Source organism: Lynx rufus, unplaced genomic scaffold, assembly GCF_022079265.1.
Source record: "Lynx rufus isolate CCGP_SWC_20201006 ecotype Redwood Valley unplaced genomic scaffold, mLynRuf1.p SCAF_2, whole genome shotgun sequence".
Lineage (NCBI taxonomy): Eukaryota > Metazoa > Chordata > Mammalia > Carnivora > Felidae > Lynx > Lynx rufus.
In genome coordinates this window covers 142,621,775-142,646,882 of record NW_025814834.1, presented here as the reverse complement: position 1 = coordinate 142,646,882, position 25,108 = coordinate 142,621,775, and the positions used below count along the sequence as shown (strand labels likewise).

Below are 25,108 nucleotides of genomic sequence, written 5' to 3'. Positions count from 1 at the left end.
GAGGCCCAGATTACTTGTCCGTGGTTACAGGACAGTGTTACACAGTAAGAGGTAGGCCTGGATATAAAGTTGCATGCTTTGCTGTATGATTCTATGGGATTTAATCCTTGTGTCATCCTCTGGCCCTGACTCAGGAACAGCCTTTCAGCTGCAGTCTTCTGTGTGCAAATAACTCTTGGCCAGTACAGCTGGAAACACTGAGATGGACAGGCTGGCCACAGATGAATCAGAATCAGAGCTGGGTGAGGCATGGGAGAGTGACAGATCCCCAGACTCTGGTCAGGCCACAGTTTGTGTGGAAGAAGATTCATTTGAGCCCCAGGAACACCTCCATGTGTGGAGTCAGAAACAGAAGACAGACAAATTCCTTGTCGGTAGCCACACACCCTATTGGGTGCTGGAAGCTAACATGGCTGCCAGAAACTCTTTTTTTTTTGTCAGAAGAGCATCCGCCTCCCCCGGCTTTCCTTTAGGCAGCATTAGCTAATGCCAAACAACTCACCCGTACAGCATGAGCAGTGCAACAAGGGCAGGAAGATTTTCCGGAGAAGTGTAGGCTTTCTTCTGAAACCCAATAAAGATGCCCACCACCAAAGCAGCGCTCACACTATAATTCATCTTAAAGAGAGGAGAACAAGGCACTTAACTTCTAGAGATCTCTATTTTCAGTTCTATAAAATGAGGGTTGGGGCAGACTCCTCCAGGACTTACTATGGTCTGGGATTCTGATTCTGTCTGAACAGTTCTTAGTTAGCAAACATATGTTAAGTCATCCTTTGTCCTCCTATTCCTCCCCACTTCCACGTCCCAGTGCAGGAAACTTTCAGCCTATATCTTTTGAAAGAATGAATTATCAAATTCCACCTAATCTTTCATTTTCTCTTTCTAATTGGTCACAAAGTCCTGTTGATTCTACTTTCTAAGCATGTCTCTGGATTCAGAAAAAACTTAAAATATTTAGGTCTTGGCCTCATGAATTTCAAACAGATGATACCATTTTACCACTTTATCCCTTTTCTTCCCTTCCTACACAATTCAGTCCTAAAGCCATCAGGATGGACAGGGAGAGGTGGGCACCCATAATGGGGTTACAGGAGGTGTCACAGCAGTCCCAAGCAGGATGAGAACCTGAGAAGAGTGAGGAGAGCATCCCACAGAGGGCCAGCTGGTGTGGGGTATTGGAGCATGTCCTTATAGGGGTCGATCTGGTTGGGGCTATCAGAGCCAGAGCAGAATGAGGAGGACCTCCACACAGGGGGCAGCTGGAGCAACTAGAGGGGGATGCCCACATGAGGGAGAAGATGGTGGCAGAGATGGGAGACTTGGTCCATACAGGTATATTGTGCAGGCAGGTAAATGAGTCAGGGGTAACAGAAGCCAGTTCCTCACTCTTGAGGAAGAGTCACAAATATGGAAACACAGAGAACCCATGGTGTTGGGATTGGAAATAGAGGTTTTAGTGAGCTCATATTGTTTGGTGTGTAGACAGAGAAATACAGATGTAAATGCGTGTATATCTATGTATATACATACATCTCTCTCCATTGAGAAGGCCTGAAGCCACTGATACCTCAGTGGCAGAGAAAATATATAGCCCTGAGATCTTGGTTTCTGAGGATTATTTTCCATAGGAAGGAACCAGCGTTCCACAAGGAGATGGCTGATTCCAGGATAGGGCTGAGGGACGTGCACGATGAGCCTGGAACATCTCACTATGCCAGGGAGCATGGAGGTGCTCAAGCAAGATGAAGACACAAGTCGAGAGAAAACAAAAGTTGGCTTGAAGGGGCTCCCACTGGCCAAACGGGATAATCTGAGCATCAAAATAAATAAGAATGGTATCAGACTGTAATTAACACAGGAACCATTAATCCACATGGCTATACATAAATAAATGGAAAGTCTGATAACAAATAGGATATTTACATAGCTTTAAAGTACCTCTCCCCCAACTCTTATCAATTATAAAATGGAGGAACTCAGCAGACACCTTGTGACCAAAGTGACCATCATCAGTAATAGAACAAACTGAAATCAGAAGCTACCTGATTAGATGCAGTGAGAAGAACAGAGTACATTCATGATACCACTGAATGATACCACCATTCATGATAACCTGAATCTAATCATAAGAAAACTTGGGTCAAACTCAAAGAACATTTTACAAAATCACTGGCCTATGATCTTTAAAAGGTCAAGGTTGTGTGTGTCAAGAAAAGACTGAAGAACCATTCCAAATTGAAGGAGAGTGAAGAGAGAGGACAACAAAATGCAGTGACTCAGAGCTAGACTCTTTTCTAGAAAAGACATTATTGGGGCAATTAATGAAATTTGAGTGGGGTCTGAGGACAAGATGGAGGTGACCCACCAGTGCTAGTGTCCTGATGTTGACAGTTATGTTGTGACTGTATTGGGTGTGTCCTCATTTATAGGAGGTAGACACTGGAGGTACGAGGTGTATGTGTGTGTGTGTGTGTGTGAAAAGCATCCTGTTGGGAAGTTACCCTCAAATGGCTTAGAAAAAAAGTGTTGAACTATTTTTATAACAATTTTGTGATTGTTTCAAAATTGAAAGAAAAACAGATGACATATAAAAAATAACTTAGGGCTGCCTGGGTGGCTCAGTCAGTTAAGTGTCAAACTTCAGCTCAGGTCATGATCTCACGATTCATGGATTCCAGCCCCGCGTGTCGGGCTCTGTGCTGACAGCTCAGAGCCTGCAGCTTGCTTCAGACAGAGCTTGCTCTCTCTGTCCCTCCCCCACTTGCACTCGCGCATGTGCTCTCTCTCTCAAAAATAAACATTAAAAAAATAACTTAAAATATCCTATCTGTGCTGAGTGAATGATATAAACAATAAGTGTTTATTCATTCATTCATTCATTCATTCACTCATTCATTCAACAATGACCCTCAGGCATATGTTATCTTTTTGCCACTGGTTAGTGAGGGTGCTAAGCTCCAACACTGTAGATCCTACAGTTCAGATTCCAGGCCAGTCTTAAAATTCTAGAGTCTCAGAAGCATGATAGCATCATATTCACCATCTTCTAACTCTTCATTGGCCTGCCAAATGTCTACTTTGCTAATATCACCTCCCATCGAGATACCCACTCTACCCTTCCATCCACAAATTTCTCCTTTGGCCCAGAGATCTCTATAGATAGGCAAACACATGGGTTAGCCTGAAGTATAAATTTTATAATCCTTGTCTTTAAAAAAAGTAGAATGCAAAGACCAGGACTTGAATAGCTTTTCAATGCAGGCAAGCCTAGCTCCTTTCATGTTTAAAGCACAGGGCCAATGTGGGTGGCTACACGTGATGTTCTCATCCAAAGCGAGGCTTGCAGGTTCTGATTCCTCCCCATGCATTCAGTGTTTTCTCAGGTAGACAGGACAGAGAGGAAAGAACTTAGCTGCTACTGATGGATTTCTGGTTTTGTAATGTTAAGTGATGAATGTGTTTAGGAAGCTGAGTAAGAGAAAAGAAATCATGTCTTTATAAACCCCAGTATTTATCATAATTATTAAAAACCACAGTGATGGGGCGCCTGGGTGGCGCAGTCGGTTAAGCGTCCGGCTTCAGCCAGGTCACGATCTCGCGTCCGTGGGTTCGAGCCCCGCGTCGGGCTCTGGGCTGATGGCTCGGAGCCTGGAGCCTGTTTCCGATTCTGTGTCTCCCTCTCTCTCTGCCCCTCCCCCGTTCATGCTCTGTCTCTCTCTGTCCCAAAAATAAATAAACATTGAAGAAAAAATTTAAAAAAAAAAAAACAAAAAAACAAAAAAAACAAAAAAACACAGTGAAAAAAGTTGTTTGTGTTGGCCTCCACCATGATATATCTTATCATAACATGAAGTAGACACTCACGTTAGTCTTAGAATACTGGGATAAAATAAAGGATCTTGTTACCCACCCACAGTCCCCAGAAAACATGAGCTGGTATCATAATGATCCCTGCTACAATATAACTAAGCCTTTGCTACCAATTTATTTTGATCCTGTGGCCTGTCATAAATTAACCCACCCTGACTTCTTCCTGCTCCCAACAACCTTGGTTGTCAGAGAGGTGGTAGTCTGCTGTTGACTTGATAAATAATTTTTTCTTTATGTTCCCTAAAGTGGTGGCTAATTGGATTTAATGGGGGAAACAAAGTAAGGCCACTGGGTAGGGTTGCCAGATTTAGCCAATAGAAATATAGGATGCTCATTTAAATTTGAATTTCAGATAAACAACCAATACTTTTTTTTTAGTGTAAGTCTGTTCTATGCAATATTTGGGGGGGTGAGTGGGATATACTCATACTAAAATCATTGTTTTATCTGAAATTTAAAATTAACTGATGTCCTATATTTATTTGGTGATTCTACCACAAGGGAAGTTCCATCCTCCCCCTTTTAGGGGTAGGTCAGGATGTAAGAAGAGAATGTAGGATGAAGGACCTCTTGATATTACCTCTTCAGCTCCAGATTATGTCCAGAAGGCCAGCCTCATGCCTGCAGTGCAATGATTATTCAGTGGGTCAGAAGGCCCCTTGGTGCCCTCACTCAGCAGTTGTTAAGCTGAGCCCCACATCCTTCCCCAGCTCAGGGCTTCTAATTCTGTGCCTTTCAAAGAGACCGTGAACACACAAGGCCCTCGGCACAGCACCTCCTGTAGCCCTGACAGTATGAGAGCCCCACCCTGCCATGTCCCCTCAGTCAGAGCAAACACCCGCCACCTTGGGCCTTGGAGGCAAGGGAGGTGCCATGATCTGACACTTACAATGTCCCAGAGGAAGTTGGTCAGCCAGTAGGTTATGGGGCTCACTCCGCTGATAAACTGGAGGTGCTTGGCTTTGTTTACCCTCTCCTGGATCAAATAAAGGACAAAGCTGGCTGGGATGAAGGACATGGCGAAAATCACACAGATGGCAACCACAGCATCTACCGAAGTAGTCAGCCTGCAGCAGGACGAGAGACAAGGGGAGACAGAGGTAAAGAAGGAGGAGCAAATGCAGGAGAAAGACAAAGTTAGACTCTGGGAAGTCCTCACCCATCTCCAGGTAGCAGCCTCCAGAATCCCCTTCAGTGGCTGGAAGCTTGTCGCTTCACTCAATTGTGCTACTCAAACTGGGTCAAGGTTAAATGGGTATCTGTGGCTTCCTGTTCCACGTTACAACTGAATACTAATATTAATGTGAACATTGAATATTTTCCATGTTAATATGATAATCTAAACAAATTTTATTATGTTTTCTAATTATCTGTAGATGGTATATAGAAATGGATTCTTATATTAATCTCATATACTATAATGTTCTCATTAGTTCTCATAATTTGTCAATAGATAACTTGAATTTTCTATGTAGAGCAATAGGGTGTGTGAAATCTTGTTAAGTCACGTTTTCAAGAAACATATCACAACATGGAGAAATGTTCATAATGTAAATTTAGGTGAAAAGAGTACAGGCCAGTTACATAGAAGCTTGGCTCTATTCACCCTTCCCTGGATTGAAGAGAAAGCATGTGGCTAAGGGGGCAGGTGTGGGCTGAAGTCCAGCCTGAGCTTCACATACAAACTATGACCCTGGTGTGGGGCAGTGCCCTCACAGAGAAAGGAGCGCTTTTTGTGCTGCCCTGATAAAACTACAAAGAACATGATCCATACATATAGTAAAAACAGAATAAATAACTGAGAAAACACACAAAAATGTTTAGAGGCAAAAACTGTGTAGGGTTACAGCAAGTAAGTTTTTAAAACCCTATTCTATAAACTGACATATAAAAAAATAAATAAAAAATAAAATTCTAGGGGCGCCTGGGTGGCTCAGTCAGTTAAGCATCTGACTTCGGCTCAGGTCATGATCTCACGGTCTGTGAGTTCGAGCCCTGCATCGGGCTCTGTGCTCACAGCTCAGGGCCTGGAGCCTGTTTCGGATTCTGTGTCTTCCTCTCTCTCTGCCCCTCCCCTGCTCATGCTCTGTCTCTCTCTGTCTCAAAACTAAATGAAAACATTAAATAAATTTAAAAAACCCTATTCTATAAACTTTATTTAATGAACATATACTATTTCATATACTACTTTTATAACCTCAGAAGATTCCTATTTCTTATTTCAGATTCAAGAGGCTTAGCAGAAGACATAGAAACTTGGACTGAGTGAGAACTGGTGTAGGATAGACTATTCTTCCTTAGTTTAGGGCCTCAGAGGGTATCCAGAGGAAGGCCAGAAGGGACCAGGGCCCAAGTTTTAGCTGATGACATTTGACATGTTCAGGGCCCAGTATTAAGGGCAATATACTGGGATAGGAAAACGTGGACCCTCACAGCCTACCAGAAGAATTCTGCACTAACAAAGGCATACCCACCAAAAACAGGCCTCAAATGGAGCACATATACTACAAAATTGCACAAGATTATTGTTTTTTACTGCCAGAAAATGTGCAGTAAGAACCTAAGCTTGAGGAAGGCAAAGATCTATTGATATCTTGAAAACCTGGTCATCTGAGGGATATTACCAGAATCTAAGATGATTACTTCTGGGGAGATTAAAGACTGACTCAACTTTCCCAGTTCCTGGCAGTCACTTTGCATACTGGAAAGGAGAATATTTGTGTAAGCTCCAGGAGCAACTTGTTATCAAGACCTGAAAGGGAAGAGAACTATATACATGCTTACTTTCCAAATAAACACTAAGAGGAAGAATGGCCAAACAGTTTGGTACACAAGGCGTTTGAAAGTCTCATGTTCATGTGTGCCTGATTTAACAACCTTGCCATCCAGCCCAGCAGCTCATGTTAGTGAGACCCCTCTTGGGGTGTCCAAAGAATGGAGAGGGTGACAAGCAAGCTGTGAGGTTGGGGGCCAAGGTGGCTTACACTGTGATCTCTGAGAGCTGCTCCTTGGTCAGGTTCAGGGGCTGGCTTATGACGGTGATGCCATACTCCTCAGGGTTCTTGTCCTTGTGCAGGCTGGCCCGTAAGATGGCGTTATGAGCCACATTGAGAAAGCTCACCAGGGCATGCCAACCTTTGTTGTTAAACCATACCTATGGGACAGAGATAATAGGCTTTGTTAGGTGGTGCTACAGCTGTTTAGAGAAAAAAATGAGCTGCAGGAAAAAGAATGTAAGGAGGAAGAAGGGTTTGGCAGCTGGAAGACATTCCATGCTAGATTTCAACAGGAGAAGGGATGGAATTTAATTAAGCTGGGAAAACAAAACTAAAATAACTAGTTTATGCGAATTTTTAGCTCTAGGGCAGATTATATAGGGCCCATACCTTAATGTTGTCTTCAGTTTCTAGATGTTTCAGGAAAGCAGGCATTTCTTTAGAGGCCTCTCTGGTGATGGGGCCCTAGAAAACCATAATGAACAAGCACAAGGGTTTCTTCCCTGCTTAGCCCTCATGATCATTTGTTTCATGATAACCAGCATGTCAAAAGTTCTATTCAAATCTTCAGTCTGTTTACATACCCCGCTCACATTCATTATCTGGCCAAGGTGGCTTAAAAATCCAACGAGCGCTTCCCCAGTGATGGGAAGAACCGGGAGCTTTCCTCCGATGGAAATTCCTCCGTACCTGACAAGGGAACAAGAAGTCCTCAAGTCAGTGCCATGAACTGTGCTTGTGCTGCTTCCTACTTGTCAGTAACTCTCTCAGGTTCTGAAGGGAAATGTGTACTTTGAGGGGGATTTTCTGGACCAGGGAACAACATGGCTCCACTTTACAAACCTACTATTAACACTTCCATGTTGCCTCCGGGATAAATCCTAATCTTTACTGAGCTTGGTCTCTGCCTACCTCTCCAACTCAGCCCCTCCTCATGCCTTCCCTCAAGTGGCATATTCCAGCCACATCAAATCACTTCCAGAGCCCCTGATGGTCCAGGCTGCCTTAGTGACTCTGCCTCTGCGGGGCTGCTAGCTTCCTGGGAGTACCTTTCCCTCTTTTGAGCAACTGGCCAACTCCAACTCATCTGTTATACGTCATCTTCTCTTTGAAGTCTTCCCTGACTCTCCTTACACTCCAACCAATGATTCCTTTATGGGTCCACTTCTGTGCTTTGCAGGCACTTCTGGCAGCAGTGGGCTCACCTTCATCTGGTCAGGATCAGTCCCGCTGGGCCTCTCTGTCCGTGCCTCTCAACCCCAGCCTGCCTCCGGCAGCCCCTCACCATCCTCTCTGCCTTTAGCCCCATAATTGGGGTCCTAGCATTGGCTCTCCTGCTCTAACCGATCTTCCACAGTGCTTGGAAGTCTCAAGTGATCATTCTCAAACACTGATCTGAGCCTGTCGCTCTCTGGTTTAAAGCCCTTCAGTGGCAGGATAAAAGCCAAACTCCCAGACAGGATAAAATTAATGTGCTGCTTAGGCAAGGCAGAAGAGGGGAACTTTATTTCTCAGGGATTTAAACTGCACCCCCCCCCCCCAATATTTCTGCTTCAACTGAGGCCCCACACTTCCCTCTAGGGGGATTTCCCTTTCGTGGTCCAGACTCTACCCAGGAAATCAAGTCAACATCAGCTCTGCTTTCATTGTAGAGGTCCTATTCCTGAGGGACCCCGGGAGGACAGCTCATTCTTAGAATATCCCTGGATGATCCTCCAAACCTCTGAAACCATTTGAGCTTCCAGAATGTCCCAGGAACAGGGTGAGTCTGGGCCTGGGCCAGACTCCCTGAGGTTCGAAAGGGATGTGCCAGAGTGGCAGGGCTTAGGTTATGAGTCCTCTCACTGCAGCCTTCTACACTGTTATCCTTGTGAAGTTTTAGAACCCTCTCCAAGTGAGAATGCTCTGGAACTCCTCCTCAGGAAATACCACCTCCCATATAGATCCTCCGAGATCAACTGCTGAGCACGTTCTGTCAGAGCTACATATCCTTCAGGACGTGTCTTGTGAACTCCTGAGTACATACAGAGCAGCCCACATGGCTTTGAGGTGTGGCTTTTTTTTATGTGCAATTATTTTAGAGGGATATGAGATTTTAATTTCTTACAAAAATAGTTTCTTACCTCTGTTCATTGACCCAGAATTTGCTCTTTAAGCTGAAAGCCAAAACAAATCATACGATGAATACCATAAGTAAGGCAGTAGTGTTAACTTTCCTTCCTAAACACTCATTGGGGCAGCTCAGTCCTCCAGGGCAGTTTTGCATTTCCTGATATCCAAACAGTGTGGAAGCCTCCAGGCCCAGGGGCTGAACCCAAATATACATGCAGAGGAAGGACCATACTCCACCATTGGCTCTCCAAGTCACATCCCGCATGCTGGGCCCTCTGGGTGGCCCTGTGGTCAGGTCATTTGTCAGACCATCTGGACCCAGAAAATATGGACCACTATACCAGTTCAGAGTGAAGACTGCAGCCCTCCCATCTTCCATCCTGCATAAATAAGACTCTAATAATTACCTGCACACTTGGGAAAAGTTCTGACTTAGTCTAAGCCCAAAGTTAAGGACTGAATTCCAGCCAATCAGGGGTAAAATTATAAGACAAGAAATGAGCAGATGCCAATTCTAGACCTCATAGTTTAGGCCCAGAAACTATCATGGTCATCAAGCACAAAATCCCAAATTCCATATTGCAAAAATTTGTTGCTGAGAACAAAGTTTGGGTGGTTGCTGTTTATTATAGTATTGAATAAATTCTATGCACTCTGCTCTTAATTTTTGTGCTTGGATGGCATTTTTCATTTTGCTAACTGCTGGCTTTGCACTGCCCTCTCAGCAGCAGCTCCCACCTCCAGCAGTGTGTTCTGAGTCCATTTATCCCTTGTTCAGAGTTTGATAGAGGAAGCAACTGAATGCACTACTAAAATTAGTATGTTTTAAGGCTTCAGAGCACATGGGGACTGGATTAGGGTTTCCTTTGACCCTCTTTTTAGAGCATGCTGTTGTGGATCTCCGATAGGGGCTGCTGAAACCGCTCACCCCGGGGTGGAGCTGCAGAGCTGAGAGAAGCGAGCACTTACGGAAGAGCTCACTGGCATACTAAGGCAATGGAGGTGATAATTTACAGCAATGTGCAGTTAACCTGGCCAACCTGTGGGCTCACTCACACACTGCCATCGCACTGCCTTTTTCCTGTGTTGGTCTGATTTTTTCCTTTCTCTTCTTTGCTTCTTACTTTCCCTCTTGCTTCTCTCCTTTTCTTCTACCTTTTCTCCTTTACTCTCCCTCTAAATGTGGTCTCTGTTTCTTAACCAGTTAAAACATGAGGCTGCATTACTGGATAAACTCTATGCTCTCTTATGTTACTTTTAATGCTGCATGGGTTAAACTTTAAGACGGGTTGGCTTAAATCAAACAAAACAAAAAAAAAAACAAAATTAATCTTAAATTACATTTTACTTGTATATGCCTCAATTGTTTTTTTTGGTTGGATGAGGCCCTCAAATCAGGGAAAAGAAAATTTTCCACTGCCCTGATAGTTGATACATTGTGAGAATAAACTATCTTCTGTCTCTAGTTAATATTTTCTACAGGAAGCCAGGATTAAAAGTATGAAAGAATCTCTTCTTACCTGCTTCGTATAAGAGCAGGATATGTTTTTACCAAGAAGTCAGAGATGTTCCTGTTTGTAAGATCTTGTAGAATTTCAGAGCTGTGCTGTATTCTCTGAGGCAATGAGACATCTGTGTTAATCACCTTGGAATCTGATGCTTGTTCTTCTCCAAAAATTATTTATGGACTCAGCTGCTGGGAAAATACGAACTAAAGCACTGGCATGTGCCTAATTCCCACACTAAAAAGTGGGAGTCGTCTTTGGCCCCTCTCTTTTCTCCAATCCATTTTCAAGGTAGGATAGAGCCAACTCCAAAACAAATATCCTCATTCCTCCGGTTCCAGACTGCCACCCTAGTCCAAGCCTCCACTCAGATCTCACCTGGACCTCGACACAGACTTCCAGACTGGTATCCCTCATTCAACCCTGGCCTTCCAAAATCCATTTTCTCCCTAGAAGCCAGACCGAGCTCTAAAAATATAAATCAGAATACCCCACTCCATGCTTTCCATACTCAAATAACCCCTGGGATCCTCTGAGGATCATCACCACGGCTGCCACGGCCTCATGATCTGGCCCTGCCCTGCTCTCTGAGGCCCTCTGCCGCCACTCTCCTCACCATCCCCACCTATCTTCCCTGCATCTCCAGTGCACACTCCTCATTCCTGAGGTCGCTTTGCACTTGGCAGTGCCTTCTGCCTTCTTTGCTCTGCCCGGACAACCTCACACGGCTAGCTCTTCCTCATTCAAGTATCAACCTACATTTTCCTCCTCAGAGAAGTATTTTATATTTCTAGTCATTCTCGATCATAACCTACTGCTGTATTATCTTCACATCTGCATCTCTGCCTGAAATTTTCTCTCCAGTTGATCTGCTTGTTTCTCTGTTACCTCCCCATAGGACATGAATTCTGTGAGAGCAGGGACTTTCTCTGTGGTGTCCCCAGCACTCAGAATAGTAGCTGGAATGTAGCTTAAACAATAAATTTGTGACATGAATGAAAGAAGTCAAGCAGTGCCTTATAATTTACAGATTGTAATAATACACTTCAAAATATATCTAGAACTGGAAGCTTATTTCGACTTTAGAGGATTCAAAAAGCCCATGAGTTTGGCCACCAGGTGGCAATACTACTTTAAATTTGGGTCTACACTGTTCAGTTTCTGGTCAATCAGGAGCCTGGGGTGTCAGGGGCACCACCCAGATGTAGCTGAGGGGATTTTTGGTGGCATTAAAAACACATCACATATACCATCACATACCATTCCTTATATTTTTATATACTTTTTGTCACCCTTCCCCATTCCCATTTTACTCCTTTTAATTCATTTTCTTCACTTGGTTCCTCAAATGCTAGGAGAACTACCATCTACTGACCGCTTACTGTGAGCCAGACATTGTATTAAATCCTCCATATATGTTGTCTCCCTTCATCCATATACTCTTATGAAAGAGGAACTGTTGCTTTAATTTACAGCCGAGAAATTGAGGTCCAGAAAGCTCAGCTAACTTGCACCAGGTTACAGAACTTGCAGGTGATTGGTCTAGGATTTCAATCTCTAGCTGTCTGTCTCCACAGCCCAGCTATTTTCACTCTATCACCCTGTATTCTCACCAAGCTGAGAATGGTACCCAGGGGACCAAGCTACCCTGGTAGAACCTAGGCTGGAACAATTGCTGGTGCCTGGTAATGTGTGAGAAAAAATTTTTTTTAATTCTGTCAAATAAAATACTCCTACAACTTGATCTCTGTGCATTCTAGAAGTTAGGGATGGAGCGCTTCCACCTCAGGGCCTACCACCATTCAAAGAATGTTAGGGCAGCAAGGGACCCTAGAGAAGACTGCATCACCATCCCCGTTTTCCTGATGTGTACAATTTACTACCTCTGAGTGAAGCCCATACCCTTTGGCCTTATTTCAGGCTGAATAGGAGAGTGTGTCTGAGTGAACAGGGTGAGTGGGTATGAGTATGTGACACACACACACACACAGGGCACCTCCTGTGCAGATGCCAGAGACTCAATTTTGTTTCCAAGAGAAGCATTAATGATAGTGAGGAAATGCAGAAGTGACCAAAAAAAAAAAAAAAAAATCACAGGAACTGGCTCGTCTTTTCCCAAGACTCGGCTATGGTGGTCTGTTAAATCCCACCCCGCCCAGGGACCAAGGACTAACTACTGAAAAAAAGTTCCTAAGCTAGGCGGGCAGCTTGAAGGTAGGATTCACAGATGAAATGAAACCTCACGCAGCTATGCTTAGCCTTCTTTCCCTGTCTTCCCAGCCAAGGACTTGACATCCAGTGTCTCACCCTCAGTGTCCTGATGCTGGATATACCTGAGTGGACACGGTCACAGGGCCCCTCAGTAATCCCAACAGAAGCAAAGCTTTCTCTTGGGGTACAGAGAATTGGGGCAAGTTCCCTGATTCCCTACTATGGAATCTCTATGATGCTACAGTGGCTGAGTTGTGATTCAAAGGGAAAACATATTGCTTGAGAAGTATAAAGCCATATGCTTTTAGCATAAAAAAAGAGAAAGGAGGATGCTCACAAACACAGAATCATTTATAGGCCAGCAACTGTGACTGACGCTATGGTAAAATTCAGTTGTCCCCCATTATGTGCTCTAACTTTCTGCTGTAGGCCATAGTAACATACTTTTATCTTGGGTACAAGGCCACCCAGAATAAAGACTATAGTTCCTAGTCTGTCTTGATGTTCAGTTGTGGTTAATCATGTACAAGAGAAAGTGCAGTGTGGTAGCTTCTGGAAATCTTTCTTAAAAGATGGTGTATTTGCACACTGTCCTCTCTTCTTCATCCCTTCTTCTATTCTGCTGCCAGAGAAGTAGATTCTGCCATCTTGGGCAGTGAGGCTGAGGCGTGTTTACCATAGAGGAGCAACAAAACACAAGGTCATGGACTGCCTGCAGAAACTTTTGGATGAGAGAGAAACAAACTGCCTCTTATTTTACTCACTGTTAGCTTGAGGTTGTCATCAATTGAGTTTACAGTTTCTTTAGTTACATTATTTCATTGAGTTCTCAACATAATGCTATCAAATAGGTAGCTACCTTTAATTTATAAGTGAGGAAATTAAGGCTCAGAAAGGCCAGGTAACCAACCCAGGGCTCTCTGATGCCAATGCCAGTGCTCGTCCCACTGTGTTACACTATGATTGTCGGGGAATCATCAGTCACTGGTAAATCATTAGAGAGGGCCACGCAAGGCCCAATTCTGTGCAAGTCAGCTGTGGGGCTTATTAGCAACTAAACACAGGGTGAGACTCCTCTGGCCCCTTTCACTGTCTCTAAAACCCCTGGGAAAGACTCACTGTGATACATTAAGGGATTCAGAACTCCCAAGAGAGGATGCTGCTCAGAGAAAAGCATAGGTGGCTGTGTGTGTCTGTGTGTGCATATGCATGCATGTGTATGCATGTTAGTTACATGGCACATGGCAAACTTCTTAATTAGGTTGTTAACAAGAGTGCAAATACATATGCATTCGAATGGACACTATGACACTGCTTATAATGGAAAAAACTGAAAACTCACATGTTCAACGAGAGGTTAAATAAATTAAAATAAATCGAAACAGAGGGATAGTATGCAGGCATGAAAAACAATGATGTAAGTGGATACTTATTGACATGAACATATGTTTTAAGTGAAAATGGCAGGTTTTGAGACAGCATTTTGAATATAATCCTGTTTGGATGGATAAAAAGCAAAGGTTATTGGCTATCTCCAATTATTTTTTTCTTCTGACTTAATGGTATTTTCTAATCTTTTTGTAACAAGCATACATGACTTGTATATTTTTTTCAATGTTTAAAGTTTTTTTGACTAGAATGAAGAGACAGTGCTTGGTGGAAAATGAAGCTATTGGATACTTCTCTAATTGGCTGTGATAGAGCCTTTTGGCACCTTTCTGAGAGGACCCCAGGACTCACCTGGCTCTTCACTCAGCTGTCAGTTTGAAATGTTAGTTGGCTAGAAACTCAGGAGGCACAGTGTATTACTTTCCCTAATCCCTGCTGTCATAGGCAGATTCGGGGCCCCTGGTTTCCCATGGAGGGTCAAGGTACCTGAGGGGGTGGGAGCCCCCCTGCGCCCTCTGGGCACTCAGGGAGCATGGTGAGCTTCTCTCTGGTGCTGCACCTGCAGGAAGGCGAGGGGTCGTCTGGTGTCCATTTCTGCTTCTGGAACAGGTGGGTGATGTTTGGGGACACAGACGGAGTCTTCCAGGGGGTTGAATTGCCACAGGGGTACTCCCTCATGGAAGGCAAAAAAATATTTCACAAGCAGCTCCAGCTGATAAAAAAATCCCTAAAAATGAGAGATAATGCCCAACCCTCTCCTTAGCCTTTCCTCTTTCTCCTCAGACCCATGCATGCATGCATTTTCTTCTTCTATTCTTGGGAGGTTAGTTTCTGCTCAAAAAAAAAAAAAATCAAGACTAGAATTTTGTTGATTGACTAGGTGTGGGGCTGGGCAATAATTATCTACTTTGTGGACTGTTTTATCTGCTTTCTTCCTTCTGCCACCTCTAGCTGTTGAGAAACAGAACAAATAAAAGAAGAGTTTGAAATTAGTCTATTTTGGCCCTTATCTATATCTGAAAAATACTGAATGAGAGCAGTTACAATTATATTTAAATTGTTGGATTTTTGGTGGGTTTCAACTGCTTTCTATAACTCCCTTCTCTATACTTACAGCAATAATTGAAAGTTAGCCATTTATGTAATTAATGCCACTCTTGGTCCAATTAAACAACAGCACATCCCCCACCTCCTTCCTTTCTCTGTTCAGATTCCTTTCAAATAAGTGGGAAGCTTATGTCAGTTCAGTATGGAACTTTCTATATTGAGAATTATAGAAATACAGAGCTGCCGGTGATGCAGGGGCTTCCTAAGAAGTGGTGACACCCTTGCACATGGGTGTCGAAAGAGAGGCTGGGGGACAGTGAGGGATATGGAAGCACCCATGTAATAGAGAGCTGCACTGAGGTGGAGCCTCTCTCAACGTGCCATCCTGGAACCCCACCATCAGGGTCCCCCTCCCTGGGAGGGGCAGCTGGTGATGGTAGGACGGGGGTGCGCAAAGACTTACGGAAGCCACTCTTCCTTCAGGCAGCGGTTGCCAAAGCCCGGCTTGTTCAGGAGGACGTCTGCAAGTGCTGCAAGCTGCTCACTGCCTGGCTGGTCCAAACTAGACAGAATGACAGGGGCTGAGCTGACAGACACGTGACTGGGACATAGGGACAAAGCAGCCAACATGCAACTTGACAAGTGTTTATTGAATGGCTGCTACATACCGGGCACATACACAAGCCACAGAATGCTGCCTAGGAGTGGTCATAGGTCTTCTGAGAAGGGAGTGTGCTACTCAAACATGCCCAGTGATCTGATGCCATATCATGTCTGTGCCTCAAAAAGGTGGAGTTCAACCCACTCACCCAACCTTTACTTTCTCTTTCCTTACTCTTGGCAGTCCTGATTGTCCACTTGGAATCACCATTTCCAAGTGGCAGGTACACTAACTTCCTTTTGGAGGGCAGTCCAAGGACCCCTACCACATTAGCTGCTGTCCCAGGGAGTCAAAAGGTGAAGGTCCACCACGCAGTCTGACCTGGGAGCCCCACAACCCATGGGAGCGAATGATGACCTTTAGGGATGAGAGAGACTATGCACCTGAAGAAAGTGTACTGCTGCCCATACATCCAGGGGTGAAGGATCAAAGCAGGATATTCACCAAAGGGAGGGACGATGATGGAAAGCATCAGAGCCAAAAACACAAAAGTGGCCGGGAGCACAATCTGTTAGAAAATAAACATGGCAATGTGGGCTGTGGTATGTTAAAGACACACTCCCACACCAACACACAGACACACACACAGACACACACACACACTCATTGTTCTAAACATCCCGTAGCCTCATAACTAGGCCCCTGGCAAAGAAGGTCAGGCTTCTGGGGAACATTACAAGGGAAGATGTGCAAAGGCAAGCTGTGTAGCAGTAAGCAGAATGTTCTGGTAGCCACTGAAGAATGGCTGAAGTAGGCCAATCCTGAGCACTGAAGCAGGCCAATGTTCAACCAGAGGTGAACCAGAGTTTCCATATCTGAATAACAAATAAAAAGAAAAAAAGGAGTGCCCAATCTATAGATTGAATGCAATCCCTATCAAAATACCAACAGCATTTTCCACAGAACTAGAATGAACAATCCAAAAATCTGCAGGGAACCACAAAAAACCCTGAGTGGCCAAAGATATTTTGAAAAAGAAAAACAGAACTAGAGGCATCACAATTCCAGACTGCAAGTTATATTAGAAAGCTGTAGTAATCGAAACGATATGGTACCAGCACAAAAACAGACACATAGATCAATGGAACACAAAAGAAAACACAGAAATAACCCCACAATTATATGGTCAATTAATCTTTGACAAAGAATGAAAGAAGAAGCAATGGAAAAAAGACAGTCTCTTCAACAAATGGTGTTGGGAAAACTGGACCACTTTCTTATACCATACACAAAAATAAGCTCAAAATGGAAAAGAGACCTAAATGTGATACCCAAAACCAAAAAATCCTAGAAGAGAGCACAGGCACTGTGCTTTATTATTATTAATAAAACTGTGTGTTTTATTATTTTATTATTTTCTCTGACATCAGAAATAGCAACGTTTTTCTAGATATGTCTCCTGAGGCACAGGAGATAAAAACAAAAATAAACTGTTGAAACTACATCAGAATAAAAAGCTTCTGCACAGCAAAGGAAACAATCAACAAAACTAAAAGGTAACCTATGGAGTGGGAGAAGATATTTGCAAAGGACAGATCCTATAAAGGGCTGGCGTTCAAAATTTATAAAGAATTGATATAACTCAACACACAAAAACCAAATAATCCAATTAAAAAATGGGCAGAAGACATGAACAGACATTTCTCCAAGGAAGACATCCAGATGGCCAACAGGCACATGAACAGATGCTCAACATCACTCATCATCAGGGAAATGCAAATCAAAACTACAACGAGATACCACCCATACCAGTCATATAGTCAGAATGACTATAATCAAAAAACACAAGAAACAAAAGTGTTGGCGAGGATGTGGAGAAAAAGGAATCCTTATGCACTGCTGGTGGAAATGCAAACTGGTATAGCCACTGTGAAAAACAGTATGGAGGTTCCTCAAAAGTTAAAAATAGAACTACCTTATGATCCAGTAATCACACTACTGAGTATTTATCCAAAACATACAAAAACACTAATTCAAAGGATCCATGCACCCCTATGTGTATTGCAGCATTATTTACAATAGCCAAACAATGGAAGCGGCTCAAGTATCCATCGTTACATGAACGGATAAAGAAGATGTGGTATATGTAGACAACGCATTATTACTCAGCCATCAGAAACAATGAAATCTTGCCATTTGCAATGACATGGATGGAGCTAGAGAGTATTATGCTAAGTAAAATCAGTCTGAGAAAGACAAATACCATATGATTTCACTCATATGTGGAATTAAAGAGGCAAAATTAACGAGCACAGGGGTAAAAAAAGAGAGACAAACCAAGAAACAGACTCTTAACTACAGATTACAAACTGATGATTACCAAAGGCGGGATAGGTGGTGGAAGGTGGGTGAAACAGGTGACGGGGATTGAGGAGGGCACTTGTCATGATGAGCACTGAGTAACATATAAAATTGCTGAATCTCTATATGATATACCTGATCCAAATAGAACACTGTAGGTTAATAACACTGGAATTAAAATTTAAAAGTTAATAAAAAAGTAATAAAAAGAAAAAAGAGGCCAATGACCTTGATATGTAGGGCCAATGCAAAAATGAATGAAAATATGACTTCACCCTTCGCTGTAAAAATAAAAACAATCTTAAAAACAAAAATCTTAAAAACAAAAATAAAAACAATCACTATTATTTTATTTTCTCTGCTATGTGAGGTTAAAAGCTTACAAAGGATCTTCATGTTACTAAGAACCAAAATAAAGGTTGGCAAAGAGCAAAGAAAGCCAATAGAACCTAAAGAGGGTGCTCATTGCTGTGTTTGAACTCCTGTGCAGGAGAAAGCCAAGGAGAGGATGGAAAGGCTGGCAGAGGGCAGGCAGGCCTTGGCCACCAGCAACCAAGCACAGGCAAGGGCCCAAAGTAGTACCTGGGCCAGGAAGTCCTTGTGGCTGCGAGCAGTGTGGTGGAATCGCTTGACCAGCAATGCCTGCATATGTTGGATGATGAGCTGTGCTCCTGTGTTGAACCGGCTGCGTTCCTCTGGCTTCGAGGAAGAGTGGTCCTCTGGGTGAGGAGCTGGCTCTGCAGAGCAGCCATTGGAGCCCAGGGGAATCTGTCTGGCCTTCTCCATAGGGTGTCGGAGACTGGCGTTTTCTCTTTTCTGTGGAGCGCCACCTGATTTGAAAGACTGAATTAGTAATTTAGAAAAATACTCACAGGGTCTGGCTCCCAGATGCCATTTTGTTTTTTTTTCTCACTGAACTCATTTTCTCTTCATTGAAATCAGCAAGAGGGGCACCTGGGTGGCTCAGTCAGTTAAGTGTCTGACTTTGTCTTGGGTCATGATTTCGCAGTTCGTGAGTTCAAGCCCCACATGGGGCTCTGTGCTGACAGCTCACAGCCTGGAGCCTGCTTCAGATTCTGTGTCTCCCTCTCTCTCTGCCCCTCCCCTGCTCACACTCCATCTCTTTCTCAAAAATAAATAAAACATTAAAATTTTTTTTAAATCAGCAACAAAATATCAATTCAGGCATGTCAATAAATTTTTACAAATTCTATTTTGGGGGGCACCTAGCTGGCTTCCTCAGTAGAGCATGTGACTGTTATACTCAGGGTCATGAGTTTAAGACCCACATTGGGTATAGAGCAAACTTAAAATAAAATAAAATTCTATTTTTGGGTGCATGGGTGACTCAGTCAGTTGAACATCCAACTCTTGGTATTGGCTTAGATTGTGATCTCACAGTTGTGAGGTCAAGCCTTGTGTCAGGCTCTGTGCTGAGCGTTGAGCCTGCTTGGGATTCTCGCTCTCCCTCTCTCTTCTCCTCCCCCTCTCTCAAAATAAATAAACTTAAAAAAAAAATTTTCGTTTTTTGGTGTAAATCATCTGTCAACAGAATCACCTGAAATCCTTTAAAAATTCTCTACAGTAGCTAAAGAGAAGAGGATAGATATAAATGCACTGACAGAGAGGTCTAAAACGTATAACTAGTAAAAAAAAAAAATTGAAGTTGCAGAACGATATGTGTAATAAGATCATATTTATGTTAGGTAGCACGTTTATCATATACAACAAAATGCATCTTATACATACATACACATACGCACATCTGTAACTGCAAGGCTGTGACAGACTACCCACCAACTGTTAAAGCAGTTACCACTCCAGAGGTGGAGCTGGATAAAGGGCGGGGATGGGGGGGTGGGGACGGGTGAGGGTGAAGAGTGATATTAGCCTTTTTTTATTATTTGAATCTTTAAACAGCAAAATATATTCATGTGTAACCTGTGGATTTAAGAGTTGAATTGGTTCTTTCTAAATTCTTGGAGGCCACTGTGAAGTGGTGGAAAGACTAATAAACTAGGGTTAGGAGGCCTGGGTTTGAATCCTGACTCTTAGTAGATGCACAAATTGGGCTAAGTGACTCATCCTATCTGAATCTGGGCTTTCTCACCTGTAAAATGAAAATGAAAATATTTTACAGGGTCGTTATGAAGATTAAATGAGCTAACACATGAGAATGTGCTTTAAAAACTACTCACTGCAAGTCACTAGTTATGTTGAAGCTATATAGTTCATCATCACTGATTTTTAAAAAAATTTTCCCAATGTTTATTTTTGAGGGGGAGAGGGGCAGAGAGAGGGAGACACAGAAACTGAAGCAGGCTCCAGGTTACAAGCTGTCAGCACAGAGCCTAACGCGGGGCTTGAACTCATGAACAGTGAGATCATGACCTGAGCCAAAGTCGGACATTTAACCAACTGAGGCACCCAGGCGCCTCTATCACCAATGATTAAGGTTCATTTATAGAATGAGTTGTTGGACATAAAGGGAGAGCTTATAGGAACATTGGTTGGTTTCAGCTGCTTTCTTAACCCTCCTGAAGTCCCCCAGGACAAGGGCAGCTGCAAAGGGAGTTGGGCCAGCCCAGTCATCCTTTCAGCGAACACTTATTGCACCTGCAATGCACTATCCTGGCTTCTCTAGGCTCTCTGACGACCAGGTGCCAGAGCCCCAGCTCTCCGCCTCCTTTCCCTGATCAGGGCTCAGGTTTGATGTCTGCTGTGGTTGGTCCTCGTCTGGCGGGATTCGTGCTGCCTCTCCTCATGTCTATCCCATGAGCTCTGCTCTCTCTCTGATGCCCCATCCAGACTGGAGCCCACTGTTCAGGCCAGAGCTGAGTGCACCAGCTGAGGGTGGTCAGAATCACGTTTGTCCCTGGCTTTCCACTGCCCTCTAGCGGTCACTGGCTGTGAGCCACACCTTCAGAAGTAACACTGACCCTTCTGGTACCATGCAACTTGTGACCCAATGGACAGCTACAAGTTCCTTCAGACTTTGGAAACATGATCAGAAAACATCATCCTCTAAAACTGAGCCAATTAAAAACAATGTATTTAGCCATCTGAAAAATGGGAGGCAGTGAGAATATAGAATTGAGATTCCTAGATCTGAGAGCTAAAACCAGGGGTAAGACTCAGAAGCCTGTGTGACTTTAAAGCAAGTCATCTAATCTGTGTGAGCTCAGTTTCCCCCAAGTGGGGCTAATCCGTGCCTTGGCATCCTCACAAGATTATAATGACAATCGAAACAATGGATGTTAAGTGCTCCCTGAAGTATAAAGGGCTAAACTAGTTTGAGGGAAAAGATGACTTATTTTTTCTTAATTTCTTAATGTTTTTATTTATTTATTTTTTTTTTATTTTTTTTTAAACATTTATTTATTTTTGAGACAGAGAGAGAGAGAGCATGAACAGGGGAGGGTCAGAGAAAGAGGAAGACGCAGGATCTGAAACAGGCTCCAGGCTCTGAGCTGTCAGCACAGAGCCTGACGCGGGGCTTGAACCCACGGACCGCGAGATCATGACCTGAGCCGAAGTCGGAAGCTCAACCGACTGAGCCACCCAGGCGCCCCTGTTTTTATTTATTTTTGAAGAAGAGAGAGAGACAGAGCATGAGTGGGGGAGGAGCAGAGAAAGAGGGAGACACAGAATTCGAAGAAGGCTCCAGGGTCTAAACTGTCAGCACAGATCCTGATGCGGGGCTCAAACTCACAAACTGTGAGATCATGACCTGAGCCAAAGTCGGATGCTTAACCGACTGAGCCACCCTGGCGCCCCTAAGTAAAAGATTTGTAAACGTTGAGATAAGGGTTGCTAAATCTTAATCAGATTTCACACACTGTGTTAAAACTTGGCGTGTATTAACTCATTTAATTCTCTCAACAATCCTAAAAGGTGGACACTGTTATTAATCTCATTTTGCAGATAAGGAAACTGAGGTACAAAGAGGCTAAGTATTTACCCAAAGCCACTCAATTAGCAAATTATGCACATCTGCCTTATTCTAACAGCTATACTCTTAACCTCTACCCCTGCATGTCTCATTGGAACATCCTATTCTATGCTCAGGTTGACCAGTCTTCTGATATTCTCCTGAGAAGACCCAATTATTAAAGAGTATTCTGTGCAGATAAAAGGCCCCAACTCTTGATTCCATCATAGTTTCTGATATAAATTCGCTTATTTTCATTCTGGTCTTGATTAACGTAAGTCTTTGCCTTTGGGTGACCTGGGAGAGAATTCAATTTCTGTGTCTGCAAAGCTGGAAAGAAAAGCTGGGCCCTGTGGTGAGCTGCTACCACTCTCTCCAGAGGACTGCCTTCCCTCCCCACTCTGCCAGGATGCCCACCTCTTCTAGCTGCCACATGAGCTACCTGGGTCAGGGAGCACATTTGGGCTGGCATATTTGCCCACTGGTAGTTCTAAGCATAACTGATAAACAGACTTTTGGGACCACTTATGAAGCAAGATGAAAACCACATTATCTTAATAGTTGGCATCACTCTCTGCCCCTCCCCCGTTCATGCTCTGTCTCTCTCTGTCCCCCAAAAAAATAAGTAAACGTTGGAAAAAAAAAATTAAAAAAAAAAAAATAGTTGGCATCAGAAACTTTACAGGGAGGAAATGGTCTTTGCCCAGGAAAATACTGTGATATGCTACACTGGGTAGAAAGAGGTAACCAACCACAGGAGCCCAAGGCAGCAAAGGAAGATGGCCATTCAGCTTGGCCTGTGAGTGCGAGAGAGGAAAACAGAACGGAGAGAGAGGAGCCAGATCAAGGATTTTATCAGTGTGGACGGACCCCTATTGTTCTATCAGGAGCGGCCTGTGCTGTGGCATGTAATCCCTCCTACATGTCCATTTCTCTGTCCTCCACCCTCCACAGTAAAGTGCACTCATGAACGCTTTGGGTGGCTCTGGGGTTTAGAAATCACAGGAGGAGCTAGTTGGTGTCCAGGCTCACACATGTAGAAGACAGACCCCTAAATTCACAGAAATTATGGTCCTCACAGTTTCAAAGTTCCAGAGGGCACTAAATGAAGGCTCAGAATAATTTTATCTGTCTCAAACAAGACAGAAGATCCCAGATGGCATACTGTCACCATTATCTCTAGGGACTCTGTGGGCTGTCACTCATGCAGACAGGGGTGAATCAGAGGCCTGGTGGAGCTAAGAGGAGCAGATGAGGATGGTGATGTGGCAGGTACAGGAGACCAGAAAGTGGGATGAGAAGCTTGGGGGTGGTGAAGCTCCCAGGCTGAATTCCTTAAGAATCCTGATTCATCTAGAGTCCTTCCACCCAGACGTAATTCCGTTTGTCATTCCTTTGTCATTTAAAGGAGCCAAGAATGCAAAACATGCATTGTTTGACGGGTCAGATAAATACTGTGGAGGAGTATTTGCCTGCTTTGTTGTTTCATGAGATTTTCCTTAGATTTTCAATATAGAGCTTGGGGAGTGTGGGGAGGGAACAAGCTACACACTCTGAAACCATACCAGCAAACAAGAGTCCTGAATCAGAATCTTCCGTGACCTTCAGAAAAATCTGTCAAGAAGGAAAAAAGAGAACATGTGGTTTAGGCATTCCATTCTCAGAAAAAAGTCTGACCCAAGCTCAGCTTTGTTGGGTACTGCTTCCTAATGGAGGGAAAATACATTACGATTTATCTAAGAACACAGTCTTCTATAAATATAAAAGTGTATGCACACAGTGACCACAACTATGTAAAACACATTTCTGTATGGACAAAGGTATGAGGAAGTGAGCCAAAAGTGAAGATAGTTGCTACGCTTGGGTGGGGAATTATGGCTTTCTGCCTTATATAAAACTTCCCCTAGTGTTAGACGTTTGCAAAGAGCCACCTTTTCTGCTACCTGACAGGAACCAGCTAGAATCTCTGCCTTACCTCTTCCAGGGGAGTGTCAGAAATTCCAAAACTGCTGAGCCCCAGTTCGGCCAGTGTTTCCTCGAGCTCTCTGAAAAGGCTGGCGTATGCTCTCTGCTTGAAATTCTTATTTGGAAGAAGGAAGATAAGTTCTTGACCAATGCATTCCACCAGCTTTGCCTCTGGAACATGGTGCTGTACCATATCCATCAGTTCATTCACATCCCCTAGGACACAAAAAGAGACTGCTAGCAACTCTGTTTACCAGAACCTGGGAGACTGTGAACTTCCTTACATCCCCTTTCTTCCCATCTGGGCAAGGGGCATTTCATTCCTCAGTCACAACCCTCGCAGAGGACCGACGCTCCAGCCCATCCGGTTTTAGCCCAGTTGGCCCAGTGAAGGGCACTGAGGAGCGGAAGATGTAAGCAAAAGCACTCCCCACTAACTAGCTGGACAAACTTGGGGAGGTCATATAACACCCCCCTCCCAGTTTTCTCCTTTTTTCAATCAAATGGTCTGTCCCTTACAAGCTATGTAACAGGAAGCAGGTCATACCCTAGTTTTTTCATCTGTGCAAAGGGGAAAATAATGGCAGCCAGGCACTTTACTGTTATTTATGAGGACTGGATGAGTTCATACACATAAAACACTTAGAATGATGTACCTGGTGCCTAGGTAAGCATTAGCTGCTATTGTTATCATGAACATCCTGTCTAGTAAGAAAGCTTTTATCATTGTTATTATTCATTCTTATTCACCACAAGCCTGAAGGTTAAGTCAAAGCTGCTTTCACTTTCCTGGTCTGGCCCAAGCTACAGGTGACTTGTGTAAGACGTACACCTGGAACTGATGACCAAGCTGGGTGAAAACTCTCCTTCCCAAATCACACAGCCATGCCTGGTCTAACTTTTTGAAGAAATGCGCCATTTCCCTTGGGACTGTACCTGCCTCCTCAAATGAACAAACAAACAAACAAACTATAACACCCTGATCTCAGGAAATGCAGAAGGGGATTGAGAAGCTGTGGAGTCAGACTGGGGCTGAGGGGAGGGAGTGTGGCATGCACAACATGGGGCATGAGGAAGTGTCCAGTGACAAGTATTTCCCTGACACCCTCGTACAGTC

At 43.7% G+C, this 25,108-nt stretch overlaps 1 protein-coding gene across 1 annotated transcript in view; it reads right to left on the bottom strand.

The window, feature by feature from the left end:
• The window catches only part of ABCA4 (ATP binding cassette subfamily A member 4), a 164,309-nt gene that overhangs the window by 55,151 nt on the left and 84,050 nt on the right, over positions 1 to 25,108 (bottom strand). The window contains exons 25-37 of the mRNA XM_047082315.1: positions 24,002 to 24,207; positions 23,592 to 23,640; positions 18,678 to 18,925; positions 16,178 to 16,302; positions 15,597 to 15,695; positions 14,573 to 14,759; positions 10,502 to 10,596; positions 8,993 to 9,025; positions 7,454 to 7,559; positions 7,260 to 7,334; positions 6,858 to 7,027; positions 4,763 to 4,940; positions 503 to 618 (exon numbers count right to left, since the gene is read on the bottom strand). Coding sequence (XP_046938271.1) covers positions 503 to 618; positions 4,763 to 4,940; positions 6,858 to 7,027; positions 7,260 to 7,334; positions 7,454 to 7,559; positions 8,993 to 9,025; positions 10,502 to 10,596; positions 14,573 to 14,759; positions 15,597 to 15,695; positions 16,178 to 16,302; positions 18,678 to 18,925; positions 23,592 to 23,640; positions 24,002 to 24,207 — 1,687 coding nt within the window. The remainder of the gene's footprint in view (positions 1 to 502; positions 619 to 4,762; positions 4,941 to 6,857; positions 7,028 to 7,259; positions 7,335 to 7,453; positions 7,560 to 8,992; positions 9,026 to 10,501; positions 10,597 to 14,572; positions 14,760 to 15,596; positions 15,696 to 16,177; positions 16,303 to 18,677; positions 18,926 to 23,591; positions 23,641 to 24,001; positions 24,208 to 25,108) is intronic.